This window comes from Salvelinus namaycush, chromosome 28 (genome assembly GCF_016432855.1).
Source record: "Salvelinus namaycush isolate Seneca chromosome 28, SaNama_1.0, whole genome shotgun sequence".
NCBI lineage: Eukaryota > Metazoa > Chordata > Actinopteri > Salmoniformes > Salmonidae > Salvelinus > Salvelinus namaycush.
Window position 1 is genome coordinate 32,600,430 of NC_052334.1, and position 25,305 is coordinate 32,625,734.

A 25,305-nucleotide genomic window follows, 5' to 3' on the forward strand; every position below is an offset into this window, starting at 1 on the left:
GGCAGGCAGGCTCAGGGTCAGGGCAAGCAGAGGTCAGTAATCCAGGGTGGTGTGACAAGGTACAGAACGGCAGGCAGGCTCAGGGTCAGGGCAGGCAGAATGGTCAAAAACCAGGAAAGCTAGAAAACAGGAACTAGCGACAGACACGCACGGGAAGAACGCTGGTAGGCTTGACGAAACAAAATGAACTGGCAACAGACAAACAGAGAACACAGGTATAAGTACACTGGGGATAATGGGGAAGATGGGCGACACCTGGAGGAGGGTGGAGGCAAGCACAAAGACAGGTGAAACTGATCAGGGTGTGACAAATATTATGAACACAATGCATGTTTGCGCTTAGCAATATTATCTGTTTAATATGCTGAAGTAGGTCATCTTTCAAAAAAGTATTTAATTTAAATTACATGTCATTACAAAAACCTTGATATAAAAAGGACACATTTAATTTGCCGCAAACCAAATGATTTGTCCTCAGTACTAAATGCAGTAACAAAATGCGTCATGAAAAGCTCACTAGGTGAAGCAGTACATAACTAATGCATAAAGCAGTTAGTAGCAGCATTACCTAACAATCCACATTGGTTATATTCCCTTAAAAAAATGCACACATGCCAATGGTTAACTAAGAAAGCAGTTAAGTTGATTTCATCGACATGAAAACAGAATAGAATTTGTTTAAAAAATATATATACATAATTTCAAGTACAACATTTTATTGTATAATGTTTAGATATGTATATTGTTTTCAGTTGGACGAAAACACAATGGTCCACTCAGCCTCCTGCTCAATAGAGAGGAGCCAAATTACTTTCTCTTGTCTGAATATCCCCCCTCTCTCTTTCTGCCTCGGGGTACTTCATTGGAACTTTTACACTGAGCACCTCTGACCCATAGAACACTACCATGGTTGGCAGCTTGTTTGATTAATGTTCCCTGTTAGTGTCTCTGGCTCTATCAGCTTTTCCCTCCATTTTGAAAGGCTGTTGTGCTGCTGATTGTGGATTTCTTAAGCTCTATCCTCATGGACTGGCTCTCTGCTCTCATTCCTCCAGACATCCCCAGAACTCCCAGCATGGTTTTGCCCGTCTTCAGGCTCTTGGAGATGGGGATACGGGTGGGCCCTGCCCGGGATGGGTGGGCATCATGCCCAGGCTGGGAGATACAGGGATAGGATAGAGAGAGGATAGAAAGAGGCAAGGGTGAGAGGAGAGGAGGCCACAACAGAGAAAAGGGTAGAAGAAAATGATCAATTACTAAGCGGGAAAATATATGACAACATTTCCCTTCGAGATCATTTACTATATGACCTGTAAATATTTAGTCCTTCTTTCAAGACCAAGTGAGGGAGTACTGTTTCTGTCAGGCTATCCATCCGCCCAACAAAGACCTCATTATACCGACTGCTCAGTGAGACGCCACCGTGTCGCCCATCAATATGCTACGTAACAGAAAGGAAAGTACATGTCCACAATCTTCCAAAATTATTATTTTGTCAGTTCATAAACATAATAATTTCATACATTTCCTTTAATTGGGGGTGAAGAGGGTTAATACAACATCAAAATGTATAAGCTTGAAGGAGTGAGTTAAAGGTTAACATAACAGCCAGGGGAATTTGTGTTCTGAGGAAACTCACCACAGCTTGTGTTGGTCTGGCAGGGGTGGACGTGACTGGATTGATAGTGATGCTGCTCATCACTTTACTGGGTGTGGTTTTGAGAGCTGCAGTGCTGTGGCGAGTGGAGCGCAACACTGTGCCCGTGGATAACGTCATCTCTCTGTTACACTCCGTTGCCATGCCGACAGGCCTAACCACCACCTTGGGGCCTGTGTTGTTGTTGTTGTGGCCCTCAGAGGGGCCCTTATGGAACTGGGAGCCATGCAGGTGGATGTGGATCTTATTGTCCTCTGTGGTGGTGATGATACTGGCGTTGGAGTTGTACTTCCTGATCTGCGTGGGGACCATCTGTTTCTCAGGGGTGACCTTGAACATTGCCCGGGCCATGGTCATCTCATGGAGCTCTGGGGTGGCGGAAATGTTGGACAGCATGGATGTGCTGACCGTCATGATGGATATAGGTGACATGGGCCTGCCTGAAGAGGAAGAGGATGAGGAAGATGAGGAGGCCATGCTGCACTCTGGTAACTTGGCCCTGGAGATGGTGGTGATGCTGACGGGGGACTTGGCCCTCTCTGGTCCCCCTGGCCTGGCGCTGGCTCTGCCCCTTGAAGAGGTGGTGGTGTGGGTGTGGGTGGGAATGATGGTAATCCGAGACTTCTGGTGGACCTGTAGCGTGGGACTGAGGTTGGAGCTGGAGTAAAGGTCCTCAGTAGTGGGACTGCTGATCTCCAAGGTAGCCATGCTGTTCTGGTGGTCTGGGGTCACTCTGATGCGTAAAGGCTGCCCTTCCTTTTGGGACATGGCCAGCTCAGAATGCATGGATTCACTGTTGATACCCACAGACTTGTCCACATTACCACCCTGAGGAATATTTTCCCTCTTCCGCATCGAGGGAATCCAAGACTTCTTCATGCTGAGGTCAGCTGCAGCAGAGAGTGAGAAGTGTTCTTGACCACCAGCTTTCTCTGTGGGTTTCTTGAGGCACTTCTGTCGAAGGTTACTCATGATGTGATTCTCTTCCTGGACAGACTTCCTGATGAACACAGCTGGGGTGTCCTCTTCTGCCATCTCAGTGGCCAGTGCATCAGTCTGCACTCCAGTGGACGCCATGGCGATGTCCACCATCCTCCTCCCATTCAGGCTGGATCGTAGAGTGCGGCTGTGGCGCTTGGTCACCTCCAGCTCTTTGGTGAGGTGGAGGACCTCAATGCTCATCTTGTTCTTCTTCTCCTTTTCCTCTAGGAACCTCTGCTGGAGGAAGGAGTAGTTCACTTGGAGCTGAGAGAGCTGGTCTTCTTTGTTCATCAGCTCGTGGATCTTCTCCTTGAGGGCTACTATGTCATTCTGCAAGTCTCTGGTTTTGGCCTCTTCCGTCTTGTAGCGCTGTCGTAGGTCTACTTCTTGGCTCTCCACCTCTCCTTTCTCTATGCCTTTATCCAGGGAAATCTGACTCTTCATCTCCTCCACCTGCTGGGAGAGAATGTGGGCCTTGTTTTGTTCTGTCAGGAACTTTTTCTCCAGCAGGTCGTACTGATACTCTGTCTTTATCAAATCTCCCTCCACAACCTCCAGCTGCTTGAGGCGTTTTTTTAATTGCTCTATTTCAAATGTTAGCTCCTTCACCCTGTTGTACTCTTTCAAACCCCCATCTGACAAGCTTCCCAGTTCCCTCTTTGCTATGTTATTTTTGCCTATATTTCCTTCCTCCTCCAATCCATATAACCTCTTGTTCATTTGGCTGACTTTGGAGCTAAGATCCTTGCTCTTTTCCATTTCACAAGCAAGCCTAGTACTAAGCTCTCCTTTCTCTCTGGTAAGGGTCCCTACCTTGGCTTCCATCTCTGATTTCAACTTCAGGAGCTTTTTACTCTCCTCTATTAATCTCTCAGTCACTTCCATAACCTTGCCCTGCTCAGCCTTGAACATCTTACTCAAATCATAATTCTTGTCCTCTAACTTCATTCTCTCCATCAAATTTTTCCTCTCATCAACCATTACCACAGTGAATGACTTCAGCTTCGCCAGGTCATCTTTAAGGCTCTGCTCAGTCTTTTCCAGTCTCAACTCAGAAGATTCCATCTCTTTCATGCGTATCTTAACTGCTACCAGTTCATCGTTGAGCTCCTTCGACATGCCCTTCCCTCTCTCCAGAGTGGAGCGTAACTGGGAGCACTCTGCCTTGCTGGCGTCGAACTCCCCCTCTAGTCTCTCCAGCTTCACCATCCTTCTCTGGAGCTTCTCCACCTGCAGTTTGAGTTCTTTCCTTTGGCTCTCCTCTTCCTGCAGCCTCTTCCTCATCTCCCTGTACTGGACCTCTGCCTTGGTGATTTCTTCGTCCTGCCCTTTCATCTCAAATACCTGTTTGCGGAAGTTCTCTAGTTCTGTCATTAGGTTAGAGTTCCCACACTCCCCTTTGCTGATCTTATCCCTCAGCTCGCGCAGCTCTTTTTCTGACCTCCTCAGTGCTACGTTGCTCTCCTCCAGCTCCTCCAGTCTGTGGGTGAGTCCAGACAGCTTGGCATCCAGCTGGCGGTTCTGGGACTCCTGGCTGACCAGCTTGGCTGTCATCTCCTCTTGCTCCTGGGTAAACTTGGCCTGGTGTTCCTTCAGCTTGCCCTCCAAGCTCAGGGCCCTCTGGCAGTCCTCCTGTGCTCGGCCGCAGGTGTCGTTCAGGGTCTGCTCTCTCTCCTGCAGCTGCTGGTTCAGCTCCTGGACCCTCTGGCTCTGCTGGTCCATCTGCTCCAGGTGGAGTTGCCGCTCATCCACCAGCATCAGGGCAAAGGACTTCAGTTTGACCAGCTCCTCTCTTACCTTCTCCAGATGCTTGGTGTGCTCCTTCTCTTTACGCACCTGGTATGCTTTCTCATTCTCCAGCAACCTCTTCAATCTGTGGAGAGAGAAAAAAACAATAGATGAAGGATAAGTATGTGTGTAATTTTTTGCTGAACTGTACTTCCTGGAAGTAACAGTGTTTCATATGGTGTATCATACTGTATCACAAAGAAAAATATAATTTCTAAATGTTTCACTTTAGCCGAGCTTGATACTTTGTATCACAAGCATGTTTTGAATTTCTACAGAAATGTCAAACAATAGAACATTTGATTCACATGACAGAAGTGATTGAACTCATTATACAGTAAGCTGCCATGAAAGGTACAGTGTTTAAGATACCATTTATTTACAATATATAACTACTGGTATTCACTGCTGCAACATATTCTTTGTGATGAATGCATGCATACATCAATCTAAATATATACATTATTTTCTCATGCACCCAATTAATGAACCTGGTAGATGTTAAATGAACACAGAGGAAATCAAGCTCTATTAGTTTATAATGGATGGTCAGGATAAAGTCTCTGATCTGTTCAGTCTCTGATCTGACCCATCATTGTGGTTCCCTGTGAACATTTTTATTTTATTTATCCTGCTTTATCCTGATTCTCTTTGGTTCAGCTCACCATGCCTCTCACACTTTATTTGGCAAAGAACTGCAGCACACTGAAAGAGGTAGTACACTAGGAAAAATTGTCAAAAACTCCCTCACTGTTTTCCATCCTTGCTTCTGGAATCAAGACTGAGAAAACTGAAAGTTTGACTAAACCGCCACTGAGCAATCTCTTTTTCTCTCTGCTTCTTTTTCTGCTGTGCATGTCCATATGTGGAATCTCAGCAGACAGAGAAAGCCTGTAACAAGTTACATGCAAAATACACTGAATGCATAGTTGTCTTGGGAACATTCCATCTTTTGCCTGAAGTGCACACTTTATATAAAAATACAGTACATCTCACACTGAGCTGCAATATCAAGCGAGAAACACATTCTGACGACAGTATGTCAGCAGAAACAGCTGAACTCTAAACAACTTAGACACCATTCAAAACTTACCCACTATTCTTGATGCATTACAGGCGAGTCTATGTCTAACATGTTTGCCATAGTAGAGGATCCACTCCAAGTTCAGAGTTGGCATAGACCCCCTTTTACACTGGAACTCTACCATCACATTCCAAGCATGTCATCAGGACAATGAAAGGTGAATAAAAATTGTGTGTAGCACCGGACCTTTAGCTGGTCACCTCGCCCATATTCGGCAGGCAGAGCTCTGTGGGGCTCTGGTTTGGACTGTGAGAGGGTGGGAGGGACCCTGGCCAGAGGGTAGGAGGGACCCTGGCCAGAGGAGGGCGTTCTCTACACTCCTCCTCAGTTTGTTTTCCCCCTTTTTTGTGTTCACTTACAGGCAATGCGGAGCTTGTTTCAATGGAAAGGGCTCCTACACACAGGCTGTCACAATAGCCTATTTACACAAGTAATTCAGACACACATTACATCTTACTCAGTCATGTCTCCGTTATTGAAGTTACTTCTTATATTAATTAAAGTGGTTTCTATAGAGACAGCGCTGTTTTGGCTAAGCCAAATTATGTTTATGGGAAACAATGCAAAGTACCCACATGAAAAAATACTATAGTATACTATGGTCAAAATACTGTAGTATTACTATATTTGTACACTATAGTACACTGTTTCTGCAGACTTTACTGTAGTATTCACTGTTGTCTTCTTGCGGACATGACTGTAGAATACTATAGTATTCACTATAGTGTTTTTGCAGACATGACTGTACTATAGTATTCAATATTTTTGCGTACATGACTGTAGTATACTCTGTAGTATACTAAAGTATTCACTGAAGTGTTTTTGCGGACATGACTGCAGTATAGTTTAGTATTTACTGTAGTGTTTTTGCACACTTTACTGTAGTATTCACTGTCAATTTTTTGCGGACATGGCTGTAGTATGCTGTCAGGGCCAGCTCTAGCCTTTTGGTGGCCCTAAGCGAGATTTGGTTGACGGCGGAGAGAAAAATGCACGTTTTAAAGTTAATTTCCTGCAATTCTACTAGAGAAAGTTTTAAAGTTCTACACATTTTACCATGACTTATACAATGTTAATGATATACAGTATGAGCGAGAGTGACAAACAAAATCAATGGGGGCCCCCTGGAGGTTAGGGACCCTGGGCAATTGCCCTACATTTATTTTTTTTAGTCCCATATTTTGTCATGTTATTTTTGGCTCATTTGATCCCATATTCACTTTTTGCAATTTGTACAGCCGGTCCTGGAATCCCCTGAAGCTTGTCTGTGTGCGTTGTAAAGCAGATCAACCGACGTCTTCGTGTTCGTCAGTCTCCCTTTTCGTTATTGGTGACATATTGCTTTGTAACGGTTCAGTCTGGACAGTTGGTTTTGTGAGAAGACCTCTTTGAAGTCAGGACGTCCACGACAGAGTCTAGACGATGTCGCGTGGATGTCGTAGAGTCAAACAACCGATTCCGTCGCGTTCCTGAGAGTCTCCCCTTTTGATATTGGTGACATATTATTCGATATTGGTTTGGGTTTACAGACGATTTCATGTCCATTTTCTTGTCCGGATCCTCATGTGTAGAAAAAGTCAGCTTTCGCAAACCCCATGTTATGGAATGGGCGCAATCCCCTCTTTTATAACAGTAGAAAGAGGGGATTGAGCTGCTGACTCTACAAGAAACGGTAAGTCTCTAGCATAAACACACAGGGAGCTATTCAAAATGACTTCACTGTTTGATGCTGAAGAGCATCATTTGACTTTAGGGTTAACTGGAGTCCCACATCACCATAACGCTCACTCAACCCTCAATTTTTTTTATTTAACCAGGCAAGTCAGTTAAGAACAAATTCTTATTTACAATGACAGCCTAGGAACACTGCCTTGTTCAGGGGTAGAACAACATATTTTTACATTGTCAGCTCAGGGATTTGATCTAGCAACCTTTCGGTTACTGGCCCAACACTCTAACCACTAGGCTACCTGCCGCTCAATCAGTTATTCTTGTAACTGAAGAATATGGTGTGACTGGCTAGGAAACAAAGTTTTGGTCAGTGTTTCTCTGGGCACCCTTATTATGGAAGGAAATGTATAAAAGCTCCCCTTGGTCATGTTCCGGTGAGAGCTCTTGGTCATGTTCCGGTGAGAGCTTTTGATCATGTTCCGGTGAGAGCTCTTGGTCATGTTCCGGTGAGAGCTCTTGGTCATGTTCTGCTGAGTGCTCTTGGTCATGTTCCGGTGAGAGCTCTTGGTCATGTTCCGGTGAGAGCTCTTGGTCATGTTCCGGTGAGAGCTCTTGGTCATGTTCCGGTGAGAGCTCTGTGTGTGTGTGCTGTATGGTGTTGGTTTACTTCTGTGGGCAATCATTTTGTGACCATGCTGTCATGAAGAAATGGTTGGCGTGTGGTTCTTTGTTCTGAATAGTATGTGTTGAGTTTTGCCCATCAGTGAATGTATTTGTGTGACAATATTCAACATTATGTAAAGCCACTGCAATAATGTCCATTTTGTTTTCAGTTGGTTTGTTTGGAGTGGCTTTGCTGGTTTGAGGTCCAGGCAATTTATTGGCAGCGCCCTCCAATTAAGTGACTGTCTTTAAGTAAAGTAATTTGTATTTTTAAAATATCTATTGATGTAAATGCAGTGGTTAATGGTTTATTTTCTACCATCAGTAGTGCAGTATTCTTTGTCATCGTTATCAATCATCTTGTGAACTTGGTCAGCTGGATCTCTGTGAAAGCACTGTTGCATTTCAGAAATCTATCTAGTGGAAATCATTTTGGTGTACTCTTGTTAATGTTATTTCCGTGTCAAACAAGCAGACCTCATCCTCTAAGCTTTAAAAAACCTTGCTTGTTCCTTAACTGCCTCTGTGCTGTTTCTCTTTTAATGGGCCTAGAACCGGTCTGGTCCGTTGCATTGCTCAACTGTTGAATTAACTCAATAGGTGGCATGTCGGGAACCTGTGTCTTATGTTCTGGTTGAGGTGTTCCCCTCATTAAACGGTAACTGGCATAGTCTTTTAGATGGCAGGTGTTACTACAATATACTAGTTATGTCTGCAAAACACTAGTGAATACTACAGCATAATACAGGCATGTCTGGAAAAACACAACAGTAAATACTACAGGCATGAATACTATGAATACTATAGTATACTACAATACAACATTATTTAGAGCATAGTATTTTTTCATGTGAGTAACGAGTTTAAAATGTACACTGAAGAAAAATTTAAATATAACATGAAACAATTTCAAAGATTTTACTGAGTTACAGTTTAAATTAATTAATTAGGTCCTAATCTATAATTCACATGACTGGGAATACAGATATGCATCTGCTGGTCACAGATACCTTTTTTTTAAAGTAGGGGCCTGGATCAGATCAGAAGGGGCGTGGATCAGAACCAGTCAGTATCTGGTGTGACCACCATTTGCCTCACGTAGGGCGACACATCACCTTCGCATAGAGTTAATCAGGCTGTTGATTGTGGCGTGTGGAATGTTGTCCCACTCCTCTTCAATGGTTGTGTGAAGTTGCTGGATGTTGGTGGGAACTGGAACATGCTGTCGTACGCGTCGGTCCAGAGCATCCCAAACATGCTCAGTGGGTGACATGTCTGGTGTGTATGCAGGCCGTGGAAGAACTGGGACATTTTCAGCTTCCAGGAATTGTGTACAGATTCTTGCAATATGGGGCCGTGCATTATCATGCTGAAACATGAGGTGATGGCGGCAGATGAACAGCACGACAATCGGCCTCAGGGTCTCATCACGGTACTTCTGTGCATTCAAATTGCCATTGATAAAATGCAATTGTGTTGGTTGTCTGTAGCTTATGCCTGCCCATACTGTAACCCCACCGCCACCATGGGGCACTCTGTTCACAACGTTGATATCAGCAAACCGCTTGCCCACACGACGCCATACACGTGGTCTGCGGTTGTGAGGCCGGTTGGACGTACTCCGGTTGGAGGCGGCTTAGAGAAATTAACATTAAATTATCTGGCAACAGCTCTGGTGGACATTCCTGCAGTCAGCATGCCAATTGTACGCTCCCTCAACTTGAGACGTGTGGCATTATTGTATGACAAGACTGCGCATTTAAGAGTGGCCTTTTATTGTCCCCAGCACAAGGTGCACCTATGTAATGATCATGTTTTTTAATCAGCTTCTTGATATGTCACACCTGTCAGGTGGCAAAGGAGAAATGCTCACTAACAAGGATGTAAACACAATTTGTGAAATAATATTTTTGTGCATATGGAACATTTCTGAGATCTTTTATTTCAGCTCATGAAACATGGGACCAACACTTTACATGTTGTGTTTATATTTTTGTTCAGTGTATTTCCATTGTGGTACTGTTTCAAACAAAGCTGCGTTTACACAGACAACCCAATTCTGTAGTATAGTATTCTACAGAGTACACTACAACATTTTAATGTAAGCACTACATGGTCAAGGATACTAATGTATAGTATTCTACAGCACAAAATATTATAGTAAGTATTACACGATCGAGGGATATTACAGTGTCTAGTATAGAATTCTCCAGTATACTACAACATTCTATAGTAAGCACTACGCAATCGAGGGATATTACAGTGTCTAGTATAGAATTCTCCAGTATACTACAACATTCTATAGTAAGCACTACACGATCGAGGGATATTACAGTGTCTAGTATAGAATTCTCCAGTATACTACAACATTCTATAGTAAGCACTACACGATCGAGGGATATTACAGTGTCTAGTATAGAATTCTCCAGTATTATTATTATAATAATACTGGAGTGACACATCAAGCACTGCAATGTAGTGCCTTAGACTGCTGTGCCACTAGGGAGGCCCCAGTATTCTCCAGTATTTCCACAAAATTCTTTAGTAAGCTCTAATCAATCGAGGGATACTACACTGTATAGTATAGAATTCTACAGTATACTACAAAAGTCTATAGTAAGCACTAAACGATCGAGGGATACTACAGTGTATAGAATTCTACAGTATACTACAAAAGTCTATGGTAAGCACTAAACGATCGAGGGATACTACAGTGTATAGTATAGAATTCTACAGTATACTACAAAAGTCTATAGTAAGCACTAAACGATCGAGGGATACTACAGTGTGGAATATAGGATTCTACAGTATATTACAGTTTACTACCGAATTCTATAGAAATCTATAGTAAGTACTCAAGTATTTAATAGTAAACTATAGTATTTTTTTATGTGGGTAGCCTGTGATCAATCTCTTAATACCCCTCCCTATAGACAGGAAATGATCTGGTCCGACAGGAAGCTATAAACTCAGTGGTATAGGAGAGAGGACGGTGAGTCTGTCTGCTGTAGTGTCGCCTTGGGAGAAGTGGATCAGTGGTCTGCTCTGTGTAAACTGACGTATAATGGGGATAACAGATAGGGATGAGCCAGTTCCGCTCCCTGGAGGAGACTGTAACGAGTCAGATGTACAGACAGACAGGAACCCTGAAAATGCTTTTCTGAGGTGCTGAACGATATGGTGACCAAGTACAGAGCAGGGTTCCCCAACTGAATTTGGCCCACAGGCGGTTTTATTCCAGACGCCAAATTCTCGAAGCAATTGTATTCATTTTTAGGATTTTTTGGGGGGTGCACAAAAAAGACTGTAAAAACACCAGGAAATCAGGCCCAAGTGATCTTCATTTTCTAAATCTGTTGCCAAGTATTCCCACGCATAATAAAGAGACACGTGATCGTATACAAATTGTATGCAAATGTAGCCAGGTTGGAAATTATTGTTTTAGTCAAATATTATATCTGTTTGGGCTTCTTGTGGTCAATTTGCAGTCTGCAAATGATTTGTAATTATGTTCTGGCCCCCGATCATCCGCTCAAGAAAAAAACGTGGCTGCATCTAGTTGTTGATCCCTGGTATAGAGACAGTAGGCCTAGTACTCTAAACCTCACAGACAAACAAATGTCTATCTTCACCACAACAAACACAATTAAGGGCAATGTAATTCACTATCCCTTAACAGCGGATCATAGTTGACCTCAATACAGAGGATGCGTTGAATTCAAGATTATACTAGTGAAGATTCTTAGTTTATGCTGTGAGTTTATGAGCATCTGTTCCACTCAAAACCCACTGCAAAGTCAGATTACCACCATGGCTGGCTACTGTACAGAGAATCACCCAGCCTCCACTTGATCTTCATACATACTGTATTTACACGTCCATAAATTATTGACACCTAAGCAATCAGCACTCTAAAATTACCCTCAAGCAAAGGTCACAGGCATGATGTCACTGTCAATGGGGCCTACAGCAGCGAGGTCACATGGGAGAGAAGTCACACCTGACCTTCAGGTGTAAAATAGTGCTCCTATCTCCCTGGAGACCCAGTCAGTCAAGAGGGAGTAACTGTGGTAAAAAGGCTACTAGAGACTCTGCCAGACCAATCAGAGGTGTAACAATGTCCTCAGGAGCCCCTTATAGGATCTAAGGCCAAGTTAGACTCCAACAAGGAGCAGCATTGACCTTTTATCAACCAGACTATACTTTAATGAAGTTAGTTCACCAGCATGACGAGTTATGTACCACACAGCCTGCTAGTGTGTAAAGAAACATGGGTGGAATGGTATCAGCTCTGTTTGGTCATAGATTCAGGATGGTAGGTGTCCAGTTACATTCCAAGTGATTGTAACTTTCATAATGACTTGGTCTATATGTAATTGAAGAGTTTCTTTCCAAAAAGCTATATATTCATTTTCAGAAAAGTTGGTCAATTAGATTGTATTGTTTAAAGAAATTATGAAAGAGATTGGTGTGTTTTTTCAAATATCTAATCATGGCATGTTCAATGACAGACATTTGATTTTGTTATTTGTTTAAAATCTATCACTTGATGGTTTCATTTCAGAGAGACAAATAATCATGTTTTTTCTCTCAAAATTCTATATATCCGCCTCACTCTCAGATAAATAAGTAGTACTGCTAGGTTTTACATTCAAATGTAACAAATAACTAAATGTTTAATAAATACCTGTACAAATTATACATTTGTGACCTCAATATTTAAACCATGTTTAAAAAGAATGAGATCTGTATATAACACATTTACATTTGACATTTGAGTCATTTAGCAGATGCTCTTATCCAGAGTGACTTACAGTAAGTACATTCATCTGAAGATAGCTACAGTAGGAGAGACAACCACATATCACAGTTAAATAAACAGGATACGAACATTCCATTCCAGCTAAACAATGGATATATAGCCTTGGACAAAAAAATATACATTTTCTTATACATCTAACATCTATTAATAAAAAATCTGAGAACAGTCATATTTTACACACACATGAAGGTACGCATAAGCAATCATTTCTGATGAAACACACAAATGTGAAAAATTGGTGGATATACTATAGCATTTGTCCTCACAACCTAAACAGGAGAAAATCCTGAACTCGCTTGACCACTTCTTCAGGAGCAATCAACAGTGGGTCCCTAAGAAAACAGATTTTCACGATGGAACAACATTTCAATCATCCTGTGTGTAACGACTCCCACCGAAGGTGGCTCCCCTTCCTGTTCGGGTGGTGCTCGGCGGTCGTCGTCACCGGCCTACTAGCTGCTACTGACTTTTCCTCCCCCTCCCTTTTGGTGATTAGGGACACCTGTTTGTGGTTAGGGTGATTTGTGGGGCTTTATTACCCAGCAGCCCGGCCTGCTGGGTGTGCGGGATTGTTTGTTGTACAGGTTGTACATGCTTGTGTGTCACGGTTCGTGTACGTTGTCTCATGGTATTTCGTGTTCTCGTTTATGTGGTGGAGCATTCATTTTTAGAGTGGCGTCGTGTTCACCTGTTTGTGGTATTAAATTAGAACGCTACTCTGAACTCTCTGTCTCCTGCGTGTGACTCTTTCCTCCACTACACCCCGGGCATTACAGAATCCCGCACCTATCTCAAGTATGGAGTCAGCAGGAGCAGCGGCCAACCCCCTCCCATCTATGGAGGAACGGGTTCTCCACCACACTACCGTCCTCCATCGCATCGGTTCCGCCATGGATCAAATGATGGAGAGAATGGACCGATGGGAGAGGAGTGGTCTCCTCTCTCCACCTGCAGTCTCTCCAGCTCAGGATTCCTCCTCTCCTCTCTCACCATCCTCCGGCTCCAGCGCTCTCCGTCTTGCGCTCCCGAGGGAGTATGATGGAGCGGCAGTGGGATGTCAGGGGTTCTTATTACAAATAGAACTGTACCTGGCAACCGTGAGACCCACTCCCTCGGGAGCGGAGAAAGTGAGTGTCCTCATCTCCTGCCTAACGGGTCGTGCTCTGGAGTGGGCTAACGCTGTCTGGAATGGCCCAGATTCAGCAAAGGAGCACTACCCCGAATTTTCGGGAGAGCGACTGGTTCATCTCAGGCAGGAGAAGAGGAGCGCCCAGGATTACGCGTTGGAGTTTCGGACCTTGGCCGCGGGGTCTGGGTGGAACGACAGGGCCCTTATAGATCATTACAGATGTAGTCTCCGGGAGGATGTCCGCAGGGAGCTAGCGTGCCGGGACGAAGCTCTCTCCCTGGATGAGCTTATTGATATGTCCATCCGGCTGGACAATCTGCTGGCTTCCCGCGGCCGTTCGGAGAGGGTCCTGTGCGTTCCACCACCCAGCACCCCTGCACCCATTCCCATGGAGTTGGGAGGAGCCGTGCCGAGGGGTACCGGAGGAGGAGGCTCCCCCTGCACCAGCTGTGGTCGGAGAGGACACACGGCCGATCGGTGCTGGGGGGGTCCATCTGGGGGTCGAGATGGCAGGCGGAACATTTCTCGGTCACCTCAGGTGAGTAAGCACCAGACTCACCCAGAACCCCCTGTTTGTCATATGTTTGTCTTAATTTTTTTCCTTAAGTTTTTTCCCTCTTCCCAGCATAAGGCACTAGTCGATTCAGGTGCAGCTGGGAACTTTATGGATCGCGGACTCGCCATCAAGCTAGGTGTTCCGCTTGTACCAATAGATTCTCCTTTTCCCGTGCACTCCCTAGATAGCCGGCCATTAGGGTCAGGTTTGGTCCGGGAGGCCACGGTTCCACTGGACATGGTGACGCAGGGGGATCATAAGGAACGTCTAAGTTTTTTCATTATCGATTCGCCTGCATTTCCAGTGGTACTGGGGATTCCCTGGCTGGCTAGTCACAATCCTACTATTTCGTGGAAACAGGGGGTTCTCCAGGGGTGGTCAGAGGAGTGTTCTGGAAGGTGTCTGGGAGTTTCCATCGGTGCCACGTCGGTGGAGAGTTCAGACCAGGTGTCCACGGTAAAAGAGGTGCAGCGGTTTTTGGGTTTTGCCAACTACTACCGGAGGTTTATCCGGGGTTTTGGCCAGGTAGCAGCTCCCATTACCTCACTGCTGAAGGGGGGTCCGGTGCGTTTGCAGTGGTCAGCAAAAGCGAACGGAGCTTTCAACAGGTTGAAGGCGCTGTTCACGGATGCGCCCGTGTTGGCGCATCCGGATCCCTCTCTAGCATTCATAGTGGAGGTGGACGCGTCCGAGGCTGGGGTAGGTGCCGTGCTATCACAGCGCTCGGGTACGCCACCAAAACTCCACCCCTGCGCTTTTTTCTCTAAAAAGCTCAGCCCAGCGGAGCGTAACTATGATGTGGGGGACCGGGAGTTGTTAGCGGTGGTCAGTGCTCTGAAGGTGTGGAGACACTGGCTTGAGGGGGCTAAGCACCCTTTTCTCATCTGGACCGACCACCAGAATCTGAAGTATATTCGGGCAGCTAGGAGACTGAACCCACGTCAGGCAAGGTGGGCCATGTTCTTCACCCGATTCCAGTTTACTCTGTCATACAGACCGGGCTCCCAAAACATAAAGGCGGATGCACTATCCCGTTGTTTTGACACGGAGGATCGGCCCACCGAACCTACTCACATCCTTCCCGCCTCAAGGCTTATAGCACCAGTGGTGTGGGAAGTGGACTCGGACATCGAGCGGGCATTAAGGGCGGAACCCGCTCCTCCTCAGTGTCCGGCGGGGCGGAAGTACGTGCCGCTTGGTGTTCGGGACAAATTGATTCGGTGGGCTCACGTCCTACCCTCCTCGGGTTACCCTGGGGTGAAGAGGACAGTGGGGAGCCTTCGGGGGAGGTATTGGTGGCCTACTTTGGCTAAGGATGTTGGGTTTTATGTCTCCTCCTGTTCGGTATGCGCTCAGAGTAAGGCTCCTAGGCACCTTCCTAGAGGGAAGTTACAACCCCTTCCCGTTCCACAACGGCCTTGGTCACATCTATCTGTAGATTTCCTGACCGACCTTCCCCCGTCTCAAGGGAATACTACGGTGCTGGTGATTGTGGATCGGTTTTCTAAGTCCTGCCGTCTCCTCCCGTTGCCCGGTATCCCTACAGCCCTGCAGACTGCGGAGGCATTATTCACCCACGTCTTCCGGCACTACGGGGTGCCGGAGGACATCGTTTCTGATCGGGGCCCCCAGTTCACGTCCAGAGTATGGAGGGCGTTTATGGAGCGTTTGGGGGTCTCGGTCAGCCTTACCTCCGGTTATCACCCTGAGAGTAATGGGCAGGTGGAGAGAGTGAACCAGGAGGTGGGTAGGTTTCTGCGGTCGTATTGCCAGGACCGGCCAGGGGAGTGGGCGAGATATATCCCTTGGGCCAAAATGGCCCAGAACTCTCTACGCCACTCCTCTACTAACATGTCCCCCTTTCAGTGTGTATTGGGGTACCAGCCGGTCCTGGCACCATGGCATCCGAGCCAGACCAAGGCTCCTGCAGTGGAGGAATGGGTGCAGCGCTCCAAGGAGACATGGAGGGCCGTCCAGGAATCACTTCAACAAGCTAGTGGACGGCAGAAGAGGAGTGCTGACCGCCACCACAGTGAGGCCCCCGTGTTTGTGCCGGGGGACAGGGTCTGGCTCTCGACCCGAAACCTGCCCCTCCGCTTGCCCTGCCGGAAGCTGGGTCCGCAGTGTGTAGGGCCCTTCAAAGTCCTGAGGAGAATAAACGAGGTGTGTTATCGATTACAACTCCCTTCCTATTATCGTATTAACCCCTCGTTTCATGTGTCTCTCCTCAGGCCGGTGGTAGCTGGTCCCCTGCAGGACGGTGAGGTACCGGAGGTCCCTCCTCCCCCTCTCGACATCGAGGGGTCCCCGGCGTATAGGATACGAGCCATTCTGGACTCAAGACGCCGGGTGAGGGGCCTGCAGTACCTCGTGGACTGGGAGGGGTACGGTCCGGAGGAGCGGTGCTGGGTCCCGGTGGGGGACATTCTGGATCCATCGATGTTGAGGGATTTCCATCGCCTCCATCCGGATCGCCCTGCGCCTCGCCCTCCGGGTCGTCCTCGAGGCCGGTGTCGGCGCGCTGCGGGAGCCGCGCGTCAGGGGGGGGGGGGGGGGGTACTGTAACGACTCCCACCAAAGGTGGCTCCCCTTCCTGTTCGGGTGGTGCTCGGCGGTCGTTGTCACCGGCCTACTAGCTGCTACTGACTTTTCCTCCCCCTCCCTTTTGGTGATTAGGGACACCTGTTTGTGGTTAGGGTGATTTGTGGGGCTTTATTACCCAGCAGCCCGGCCTGCTGGGTGTGCGGGATTGTTTGTTGTACAGGTTGTACATGCTTGTGTGTCACGGTTCGTGTACGTTGTCTCATGGTATTTCGTGTTCTCGTTTATGTGGTGGAGCATTCATTTTTAGAGTGGCGTCGTGTTCACCTGTTTGTGGTATTAAATTAGAACGCTACTCTGAACTCTCTGTCTCCTGCGTGTGACTCTTTCCTCCACTACACCCCGGGCATTACACTGTGTTTCCATGAGGAATGTAGTTGTAGGCGCAGCAGCTTGTATGTGTCAGGGGCCTGTGGATTGAAGCTGACACTGCCTGTCAAAACAAAGCCTTCGACTGTAATCCCTGCTCTTGAGGGGGAAAAACATTACAGTAAGTGCTCAGCATGATCTATACAGTATGGCCCAATCCCAAATCAACCCCTAGACCCTAGGCCCTATGCACTTGTGGATATCGGAGAGGACTTGATGGGTCTTAGCAAATTTCTTACATCTATCAAATCCTCTCAGATATACACAGGTGAATATGCCGTAGGGTCTAGGGATTGATTTGGGATTGGGCATACTTCTCATTGGCATTGTGTTAACAGAAGGGCACTAGAAGCGAGGCTAAGCAAGGTTGATCTACTTTAAAGCACCCAATGTGTGGAACACAAGGCGGTGTCGTTTTGATCACACTGGCGGCTAGTGGTATTAAATGCCTATCTTATGAATACTTGTGTCAACACAGCAACTGGCTTCTATTTCTTCATTCACAACATACTATATGTGTAATAGAGTGAGTGTAAATATAGTGTACTGGTATCACTGAATATCTGCGGTTTTATATAAAGAAAACACACGGGAATCTGAGATATTTCTTCCTTTAATCATGCACATACTTTTCTATGCCAAATAAAGATTTTCTCTTCCCCTCTGAGTGAGTGATTAGGGCTGTTGGCTATAAGTCGTGAGTATAGTTTGTAACCCCTTCCCTCCAAATTCCTTCAGTAGTTTGGTGTAAGACCCTATAGGTGTTTTTTTTTTTTTTCCTATCACACTCACACAATTTAGTGAGATATCTGAATGAACAGGTGTGAGACAGACGGAAACATCAAAACAGTGACGACCCTCTACCTGGCATGGGAGTGTGTGTGACTCAAGGCCAGGGGAATGTGGGCTCAGCCAGTGCTGATAGGAGAGTTAAAACACACAGCTGTTGGCACTAAGAGGAGGTTGTGGAGGGCAGGCTGAACACTGGCCAACCAGGACAGCGAAACAACCTGGCAGAGGAGGTCACCGCTAACACCTACAGTAAGATAAACTGGAGGTACAGTAGACCTACCTAGTGAAACCTGTAAACCTGTTAACTAAAACAACCATCTCAGGTTTGGATTAAACCATTATAGCTCATATACGCCTTCCATGCTTTTAGAATGAAAGTCACTGTTCACTCATACTGTGCAAACTGTACATAGCTAGTACCTGATGAAGCCCTCCCACTGACTTTATCTGCTTCCCTAAGGGTGGTTAATGTGTAAGGGCCTTACAGTAAGGCTTTCATCAGACCGTCTGAAGGTTCATTAAAGGGAGATCCTGGGGTTGTGATCTCTCTCCAACTGAGAATGGAACCTGTTGCCTGGGGTTAGGCATGTAGGGTCAACCTCAGTCAGGTGTCAATCAAACACAACCTGGGCAAATGTCAGGTTGAAGTTCGTTGTAATGAACACAATCAATGTACAGTACTTCATTGCCATCTCCTTCTCTCCTCTTTCTCCCTCCTTCTCTGAGGCTTCTTCCACTGTCTGATGGCGGTTCTTCTGACAGTGATGTAGCCTTCATGGTATGTCTCCTGAGTTGTCCAATAGAAGCGAAGGAGAAAGGGCTGTGAAAGGGGCTGTGGAGCAGTGAGAGTCTGGGAGATGCTGTTTGATGTTTTATAGCTTATGAAACGCAGCTGGGGCTCCACTCTGGCCTGTGGCCTGCAGATGACTTGGTGTGGGGAACATATATACACACACTGGTGCACGCACACACTCGTGCACGCACGCAGGTTGACTGTATACAGTACACACTTGCACACACACACTCACGCAAACACACAGCTTAGTTCTAGCACATCATTTATAAACCTGAGTAAATGGTCCGTGTCCAGAGGCGGCTGGTACTGCACAGTAACCCTTAGCACAAGAGAACAGTTAACACTGTGCGATGGCCCTTTATACTGCTGCTGGAGCCAAAGGAACTGCGTGGAGTTTATGGGCATAGAGGTTTTCCATGCGTCCATTGAGCACAAGCACTAGTCGCTGCACTGGGAAGCAACAAGTCTGAGCTGGCCCTCTGTCTTTACAGGTCCTGGCAGTGGTGGGCCGTCAGGGCCTGCAAGGCCTTCTCTGCTGGCCTAAACATCATCAGAATATATATATTTTTTAAATATATTTTCCCACAAATATGTATTAAATTATTCCCCAGAGTAAGAGTTATACTCTTCATTTCATAGCTTTCCTCTTGGTTGCACTGCTTCCAGCCCCAGGTTGAGATTTTGAGGGCTGGTCTTTATGTTAGATCATTTATCCAATCATATTCAGCCATCATGTGTTGCCAGGGGTCTAAAATCTGCCCTCAGGCCTTCAGAATCAACAGTGCGGGCGCTTGTAGCTTATAGTGAATGGAAATGAAAATTTAGTGTCAACCAATCAGCTTTAGAGTTGGCTATTGTACGCCTGCTGGCTGGCTCCAGTGTTACACAGGAGCCAGCTAGCAGGCGTAGTGCGTGCACGTCTTTTGATTGGATTACCAATATTGAGAGGCAGGTCCTATGGAGATCTAGGAAACTGAATTTGATAAACGAATTAATTCGCGTACTACTAAGCTGTTTTTTCAACCCACAATGGCGGAAGGAGGAGAAGATATCGATTTGGTCGAGGATATAATTATAACGCCATTCTCAAGACTAACTTTTCAAGAAAAGTTAGACATTGTAAGGAGAGGTCGCCCGACGCCACAAAGCCTGTCACAGGCGGGAAAGTGCTTCGTTCGCTCGCCACTTTCAAAGTTTCAACTACGAGCGCTGTCAATGGCTCACAGGCTCCTTGGCTCCGAGAAGCACTGCAAACTGTACTGCTGGGAATGCCTATTATTTGCAAGTGATCGATTTGGTGTTTGGAGCCACACTGGCTTTGCAAACTTGAGTTGTCTAACCAAGGCAGCAACGAGACACCAAAGTACGGCTGGGCACTAACAAGCAATGGTGCTTTTGAAAACTTTTGGGGACACCGGAGTGGATCTACAGCTCAAAGAACAAACGCGCAGGGCAACGGAGCTGCACAATGAAAAGGTGAAGGGAAATATTGAAAAGACTCATTGATTGTGTCATGTTTTTGGGTAAACACTGTTTACCCAAAAATGTCAATTTGTCAATTTCAAGGTGACGCAACGCCTGGTTATACTGCGTTTCTGTCTAAATGTATAGTTTCTAGAGCCATGGCATCATAATGAGGTGGATTAATTCAGGTGGGACTGTGTAGTACCTCACTGAAGGCCCAGGCCCCAGGCCCACGGCACACCACTGGGTCCTGGCCATATGATAGGTGTCATACAGTATAAACCGTGATGATCAGTGTCAATGGGAGTCACAGAGTTGGGTCATGGTTCCACAAGGGCATGGTGAGGTACCGCCAGCACACACTGGTCAGATGAACTCACTCATCCCTCTGTGTGAGTAGTTTAATCAGCTAGCAGGTCTCACAGGGATGGGGCCTCTCTCTCATGCATGTTTGATCCCTTGGTGATGGGCAATGTTGCCTCATCACTAACTCAGTTTTTTTTACCTTTATTTAACTAGGCAGGTCAGTTAAGAACAAATTCTTATTTTCAAAGACGGCCTAGGAACAGTGGGCTAACTGCCTTATTCAGGGGCAGAACAACAGATTTTTACCTTGTCAGCTCGGGGATTCGATCTTGCAACCTTTCGGTTACTGGTCCAACGCTCTAACCACTAGGCTACCTGCTGCCCCTCATTGCTGAGTAATAGCAACTTCTAAAACCTTTTCTTACTTCCAGTCTTTCCATTCTTTCAATCCCCCCAAAAATGTACTTATATATAATGATATAGGCCATTTGGCTGACGCTTTAATCCAAAGCAATTTACAATCATGCGTGCATACATTTGACTTACGGGTGGTGCGGGAATTGAAGCCAATATCCTGTCTACAGAGCCCCTCCCTTTTTCTCATCCTCTCACCTCTCTCTCTCCTGCTCCAGTAGGTTAGTGAAGTCGTCACTCTTGCTCATGTAGTCAGTGTGTTTGCGTTTCTCATTGTCCAGCTCGTGCACGGTGCGCCGGTGACACTTCTCAACCAATAGAAGCTGTTCCAGCATGCGCCGGTACGTGTCCTTGTGTTTCTCCTGTAGATGGTCCAGCTGAGACACACACACAACACAGAATCTTATGAGACTGTTACTCTGAGAGACTGTTACTATTCAGTCAGCTACTGCACTTAAGTCTTGTTGACCTATGCATCCTAACTGTAAAACTAAGAAATTGTTAGAATAATGCAAAAAATATATAAAATAAATAATAACCTTCAACCAGATTTGTCTGTATGAAGAAAGAAAAAAACAATACTACAGTCAATAAATGTTATAAGCACTTCCTAAGGTTAATAAGTATCTGTCAGTAGGTGACTAACTTCAGCCATTGGCCTCGGGTAGACATTGTCATTGTGTGTCCGGATGGTGGTGAGAAGGCTGTCTCTCTGTAAGGCCTGGAGGGCTGTGGTAGGAACTGTAGAACCATAGTGGGACTCCAGAGTCGTCCGTGTCTTCTCAGTCTTCAGCACACAGATAACATCCTCCATCGCCTGGGGGTTACACAAATAAAACACGTACAATGTTAGTACTCTGGAAAAAACGAGCAATTGTTTATTAGGATCTCCTTTAGCCCACCAAAGGACAACACTTGCAAGTCCTTAATTGCAAGTTATAAAACAGCATTTAGACAGGTTTTCTCTGTGTTAGTACCAACATCAGCCACTAGAGAGAGCTGTAATGTAGAGAAATTCTAAATAAATTGTAATTTTGGGCTATAGTATTGTGAGGGTTTACAATAAAATCACCTAGTGGATAATTCAAGTAAACAACATCCCAGCTGACAAGATTTGTGGTTCACCCCACAGTTAACTATAAATCTATGTACAATATGAGCGTATGGTAGTTTATCAACATGAGTGAGACTCACCTGAACCTCACATTCCATGACACCTAGCAGCCTCAGAAGGTCCTCTTTAGTAAAGTTGATGATTCCCAGTCTTTGGTCACTAGTCCCTGAGCTGTCCTCAGTTGACTTTTCTATGTCAGAGACCACCAACTCCTCCACTTCCTCATTGTTTGGTTGAACTTTGACCTTTAGGCTCTTTATAGGTGCATGCAGATTTACTTCCTCTTCTTGGTTTATGTCATGCGTTGCCTGGGGAACCCTCAGTACTCCATTGGCTGGGCTTTCCACCCCACTGCTCTTGGATCTCATCCTCTACCTGCGCAGAGAAAAATAACAGAGAGGAAATCATATTTTAATCCTGTGCTCTGCTCTACCTGTGCAGCAATGAATACAAATGAAGGCAAGTGTCAACTAAATAATCAATTAACTTAATGTCAACAGAATCAGTGCAAACTTAGAGAGAGAGAGAGAGAGAGAGGGAGATCCTGGACTACATTCTACTCCGATTGTAGACACATCACTTACAGTCAGTTTAAGGGCCTTGAAAATGAATCTTCATACCCCTCCTCCCCTTCCTCTACCTTTCTCACCCACTTCTATTCAATGACAGGAGGCACACAGGCTGAATTAGAGCTACATGAGGAAGTGTACAGTATTATCAGATGTAATATCTCGGTTAACCCGGAGCTAAAGTGTAATTGGTCAGCTGCTCTATGAAGTTCTGCGCCCATACATGTTAAGAGAAGAGATGAAGAGATGCTACAACCAGGAGCGGAACCGGAACGAGGCACTCTACCCTCGCTCTTTGCAAGTTACGGGTAAGTCTATAGGCCGAATGCCCTCTCCCCTTCCGAAATTCTTAAGATTCTATACACCTGCGAAATCGTGATTTATCCATATAACCAGTGACGAAAAACCCAAGCACCAGAACTATTGCTGCTCTTCAGCTATCAGTGCCAATAGGATAAAGACAGATCTATGGTATCATTTATGTTTACGTAGTCTGTACATGAGATTATCAGGTGTAAAGTCAACCATAACAGTACTCCAAGGCAGCATGTCCTTCATCTGTCATTCCTCTAATCTATACGAGCTCAGCCAAATATTCAACATGCAAAATCACTCAACAGAGTGTGTGTGTTTCTGACATGCCCTGTTCTTTCACAGAGGCCGTATCTCACTTTGGATGGGAGGACACTTGAAAATATGCAACACCCCTGGGTGTTTGGCCTGTTTTGTCATGCAAATCAGAACAAAATCTGGGATCCAACTCAAAAAGAAATACAGGCCTATAAACTATGTTGGCATATGCATCATATTATGCAGTAAGACTAGTAGGGTCATCTTTAGAGTTACATTGCATTCATGTTCTGTTGAGTCATCCTTGTGTCCATTGGGGTCAAACGCACTGCACACAATATAGGTAATCAGTGCATGTGTATGTATGCATGTGCGTTAAAACTTGTGTGAGTTCAAACTTCTTAAAACTTCATAGAGCTTCTCTCCTCACCCCTGAAGGAGTTGTGATTAATGGAACAACTACAGGCCCCTGATATTGAGAGAGTGTTCTTTCTGTAATCAAGTTCTGGTACAGTATGACATCAGTACTTTTAATTATTTACAGATAAGGAAGAAATCCCCTGTACCTCCCAGGTGATGTCATACGACCCCTGACCCATGACTCATGCTCTGAGCCGTCCTGAGTTGAGTGAGATCACAGAACTGACACTCATTCTCTCTTCCCTCAACCGCTCCACGGCTGTCTCTGCTCTGAGATCAGTTAGAGGTTCAATTAGATGTGCGACCCGCTTCCATCTGCAGACTGCAGATCTTAACCACCTCCCTGGGACCTTTGAAACCACGCAATCCGGCACCAGAACAGCACAACAGTGGAACTGTGAACATCAAGAAAGAACAGGGTAACTCATTGTAACCTCGATGAAAACAAGATGTTCGATAGGAAAGTTATGAGACTGGGAGCAAACCAGGCCTGCACCAATGACTGTATGCACACTACCAGTAAAAAGTTTTAGAACACCTACTCATTCAAGGGTTTTTCTTTATTTTTACTATTTTCTACATTGTAGAATAATAGTGAAGACATCACAACTATGAAATAACACATATGGAATCACGTAGACACCAAAAATGTCACGTCTGATCCCGCTCTTCCCTCCTCTGGCGCTTGAGGGCGCCAGGCTGCCCTGCATCACGCACTCCTATCGTCCATTACGCACACCTGCTTTCCCTCGTCACGCGCATCAGCGATATTGGACTCACCTGGACTCACTCATCACCTGTTTATTTCCTCCCCTATATTTGTCAGTTCCCTTGCTCTGTTCCCCGCTGCTGCATTAATTTTTTTTTGTTTGTGTTACTCATTTGCTAACGTTGTTCCTGTCTCGTTCAATGTCCGTTCTATATTAAATGTTTGACTCCCCATACCTGCTTCGTCTCTCCGGCGTCATCCCATGTGACAAAAAAAGTGTTATATCAAAATATATGTTATATTTGAGATTCTTCAAAGTAGCCACCCTTTGCCTTGATGACAGCTTTCCACACTCTGCATTCTCTCAACCAGCTTCATGAAGTAGTAACCTGGAATGCATTTCAATTAAAAGGTGTGCCTTGTTAAAAGTTCATTTGCGGAATTTCTTTCCTTCTTAATGCGTTTGAGCCAATCAGTTGTGTTGTGACAAGGTAGGGGTGGTATACAGAAGATAGACCTATTTGGTAAAAGACCAAGTCCATATCATTATCAAGGCTCAGGCTAAGACCCAGATGCAGACACAGGAGGTGGATAGAACGAGTCTCAGAGTTTATTATAGTACAAGGTGCAGGCAAAAGGTGAGTCAAGGCAGGCAAAGAGTCGTAATCCAAATCAGAGTCAGGCAGGTACAGGACGGCAGGCAGGATTAGGGTCAGGACAGGCAGAAAGTTCAGAACTGGGAAGACTAGGTAACACAAAAACTAGAGCCAGAAAATACAGGAACACGCTGGTAGGACTTGACAGGACAAGGCATACAGGCAACAGAGAAA

At 45.6% G+C, this 25,305-nt stretch overlaps 1 protein-coding gene across 1 annotated transcript; it reads right to left on the reverse strand.

Moving 5' to 3' along the window:
* Nucleotides 1-271: 271 nt before the first annotated feature.
* LOC120023559 (filamin-A-interacting protein 1-like) lies at nt 272-22,575 on the reverse strand. The gene is made up of 5 exons (XM_038967590.1): nt 22,288-22,575; nt 21,740-21,910; nt 21,292-21,470; nt 1,640-4,511; nt 272-1,155 (listed from the first exon to the last, which is right to left on the reverse strand). Exons 1-5 carry the CDS (start codon nt 22,573-22,575, stop codon nt 958-960), a joined length of 3,708 nt encoding a protein of 1,235 aa, XP_038823518.1. The 3' UTR covers nt 272-957.
* Between the last annotated feature and the right edge of the window lie 2,730 nt (nt 22,576-25,305).

Coding starts and splice junctions, on each gene's coding strand:
- LOC120023559 (XM_038967590.1), bottom strand. CDS start 22,575: ATGAGATCCAAGAGCAGTGGGGTGGAAAGCCCAGCCAATGGAGTACTG. Junction 21,471..21,739: donor ACCCGAGGCCAATGGCTGAA/GTTAGTCACCTA, acceptor TGTGTGTCTCAG/CTGGACCATCTACAGGAGAA. Junction 4,512..21,291: donor CTGGAGCAGGAGAGAGAGAG/GTGAGAGGATGA, acceptor CTCTCTCCACAG/ATTGAAGAGGTTGCTGGAGA.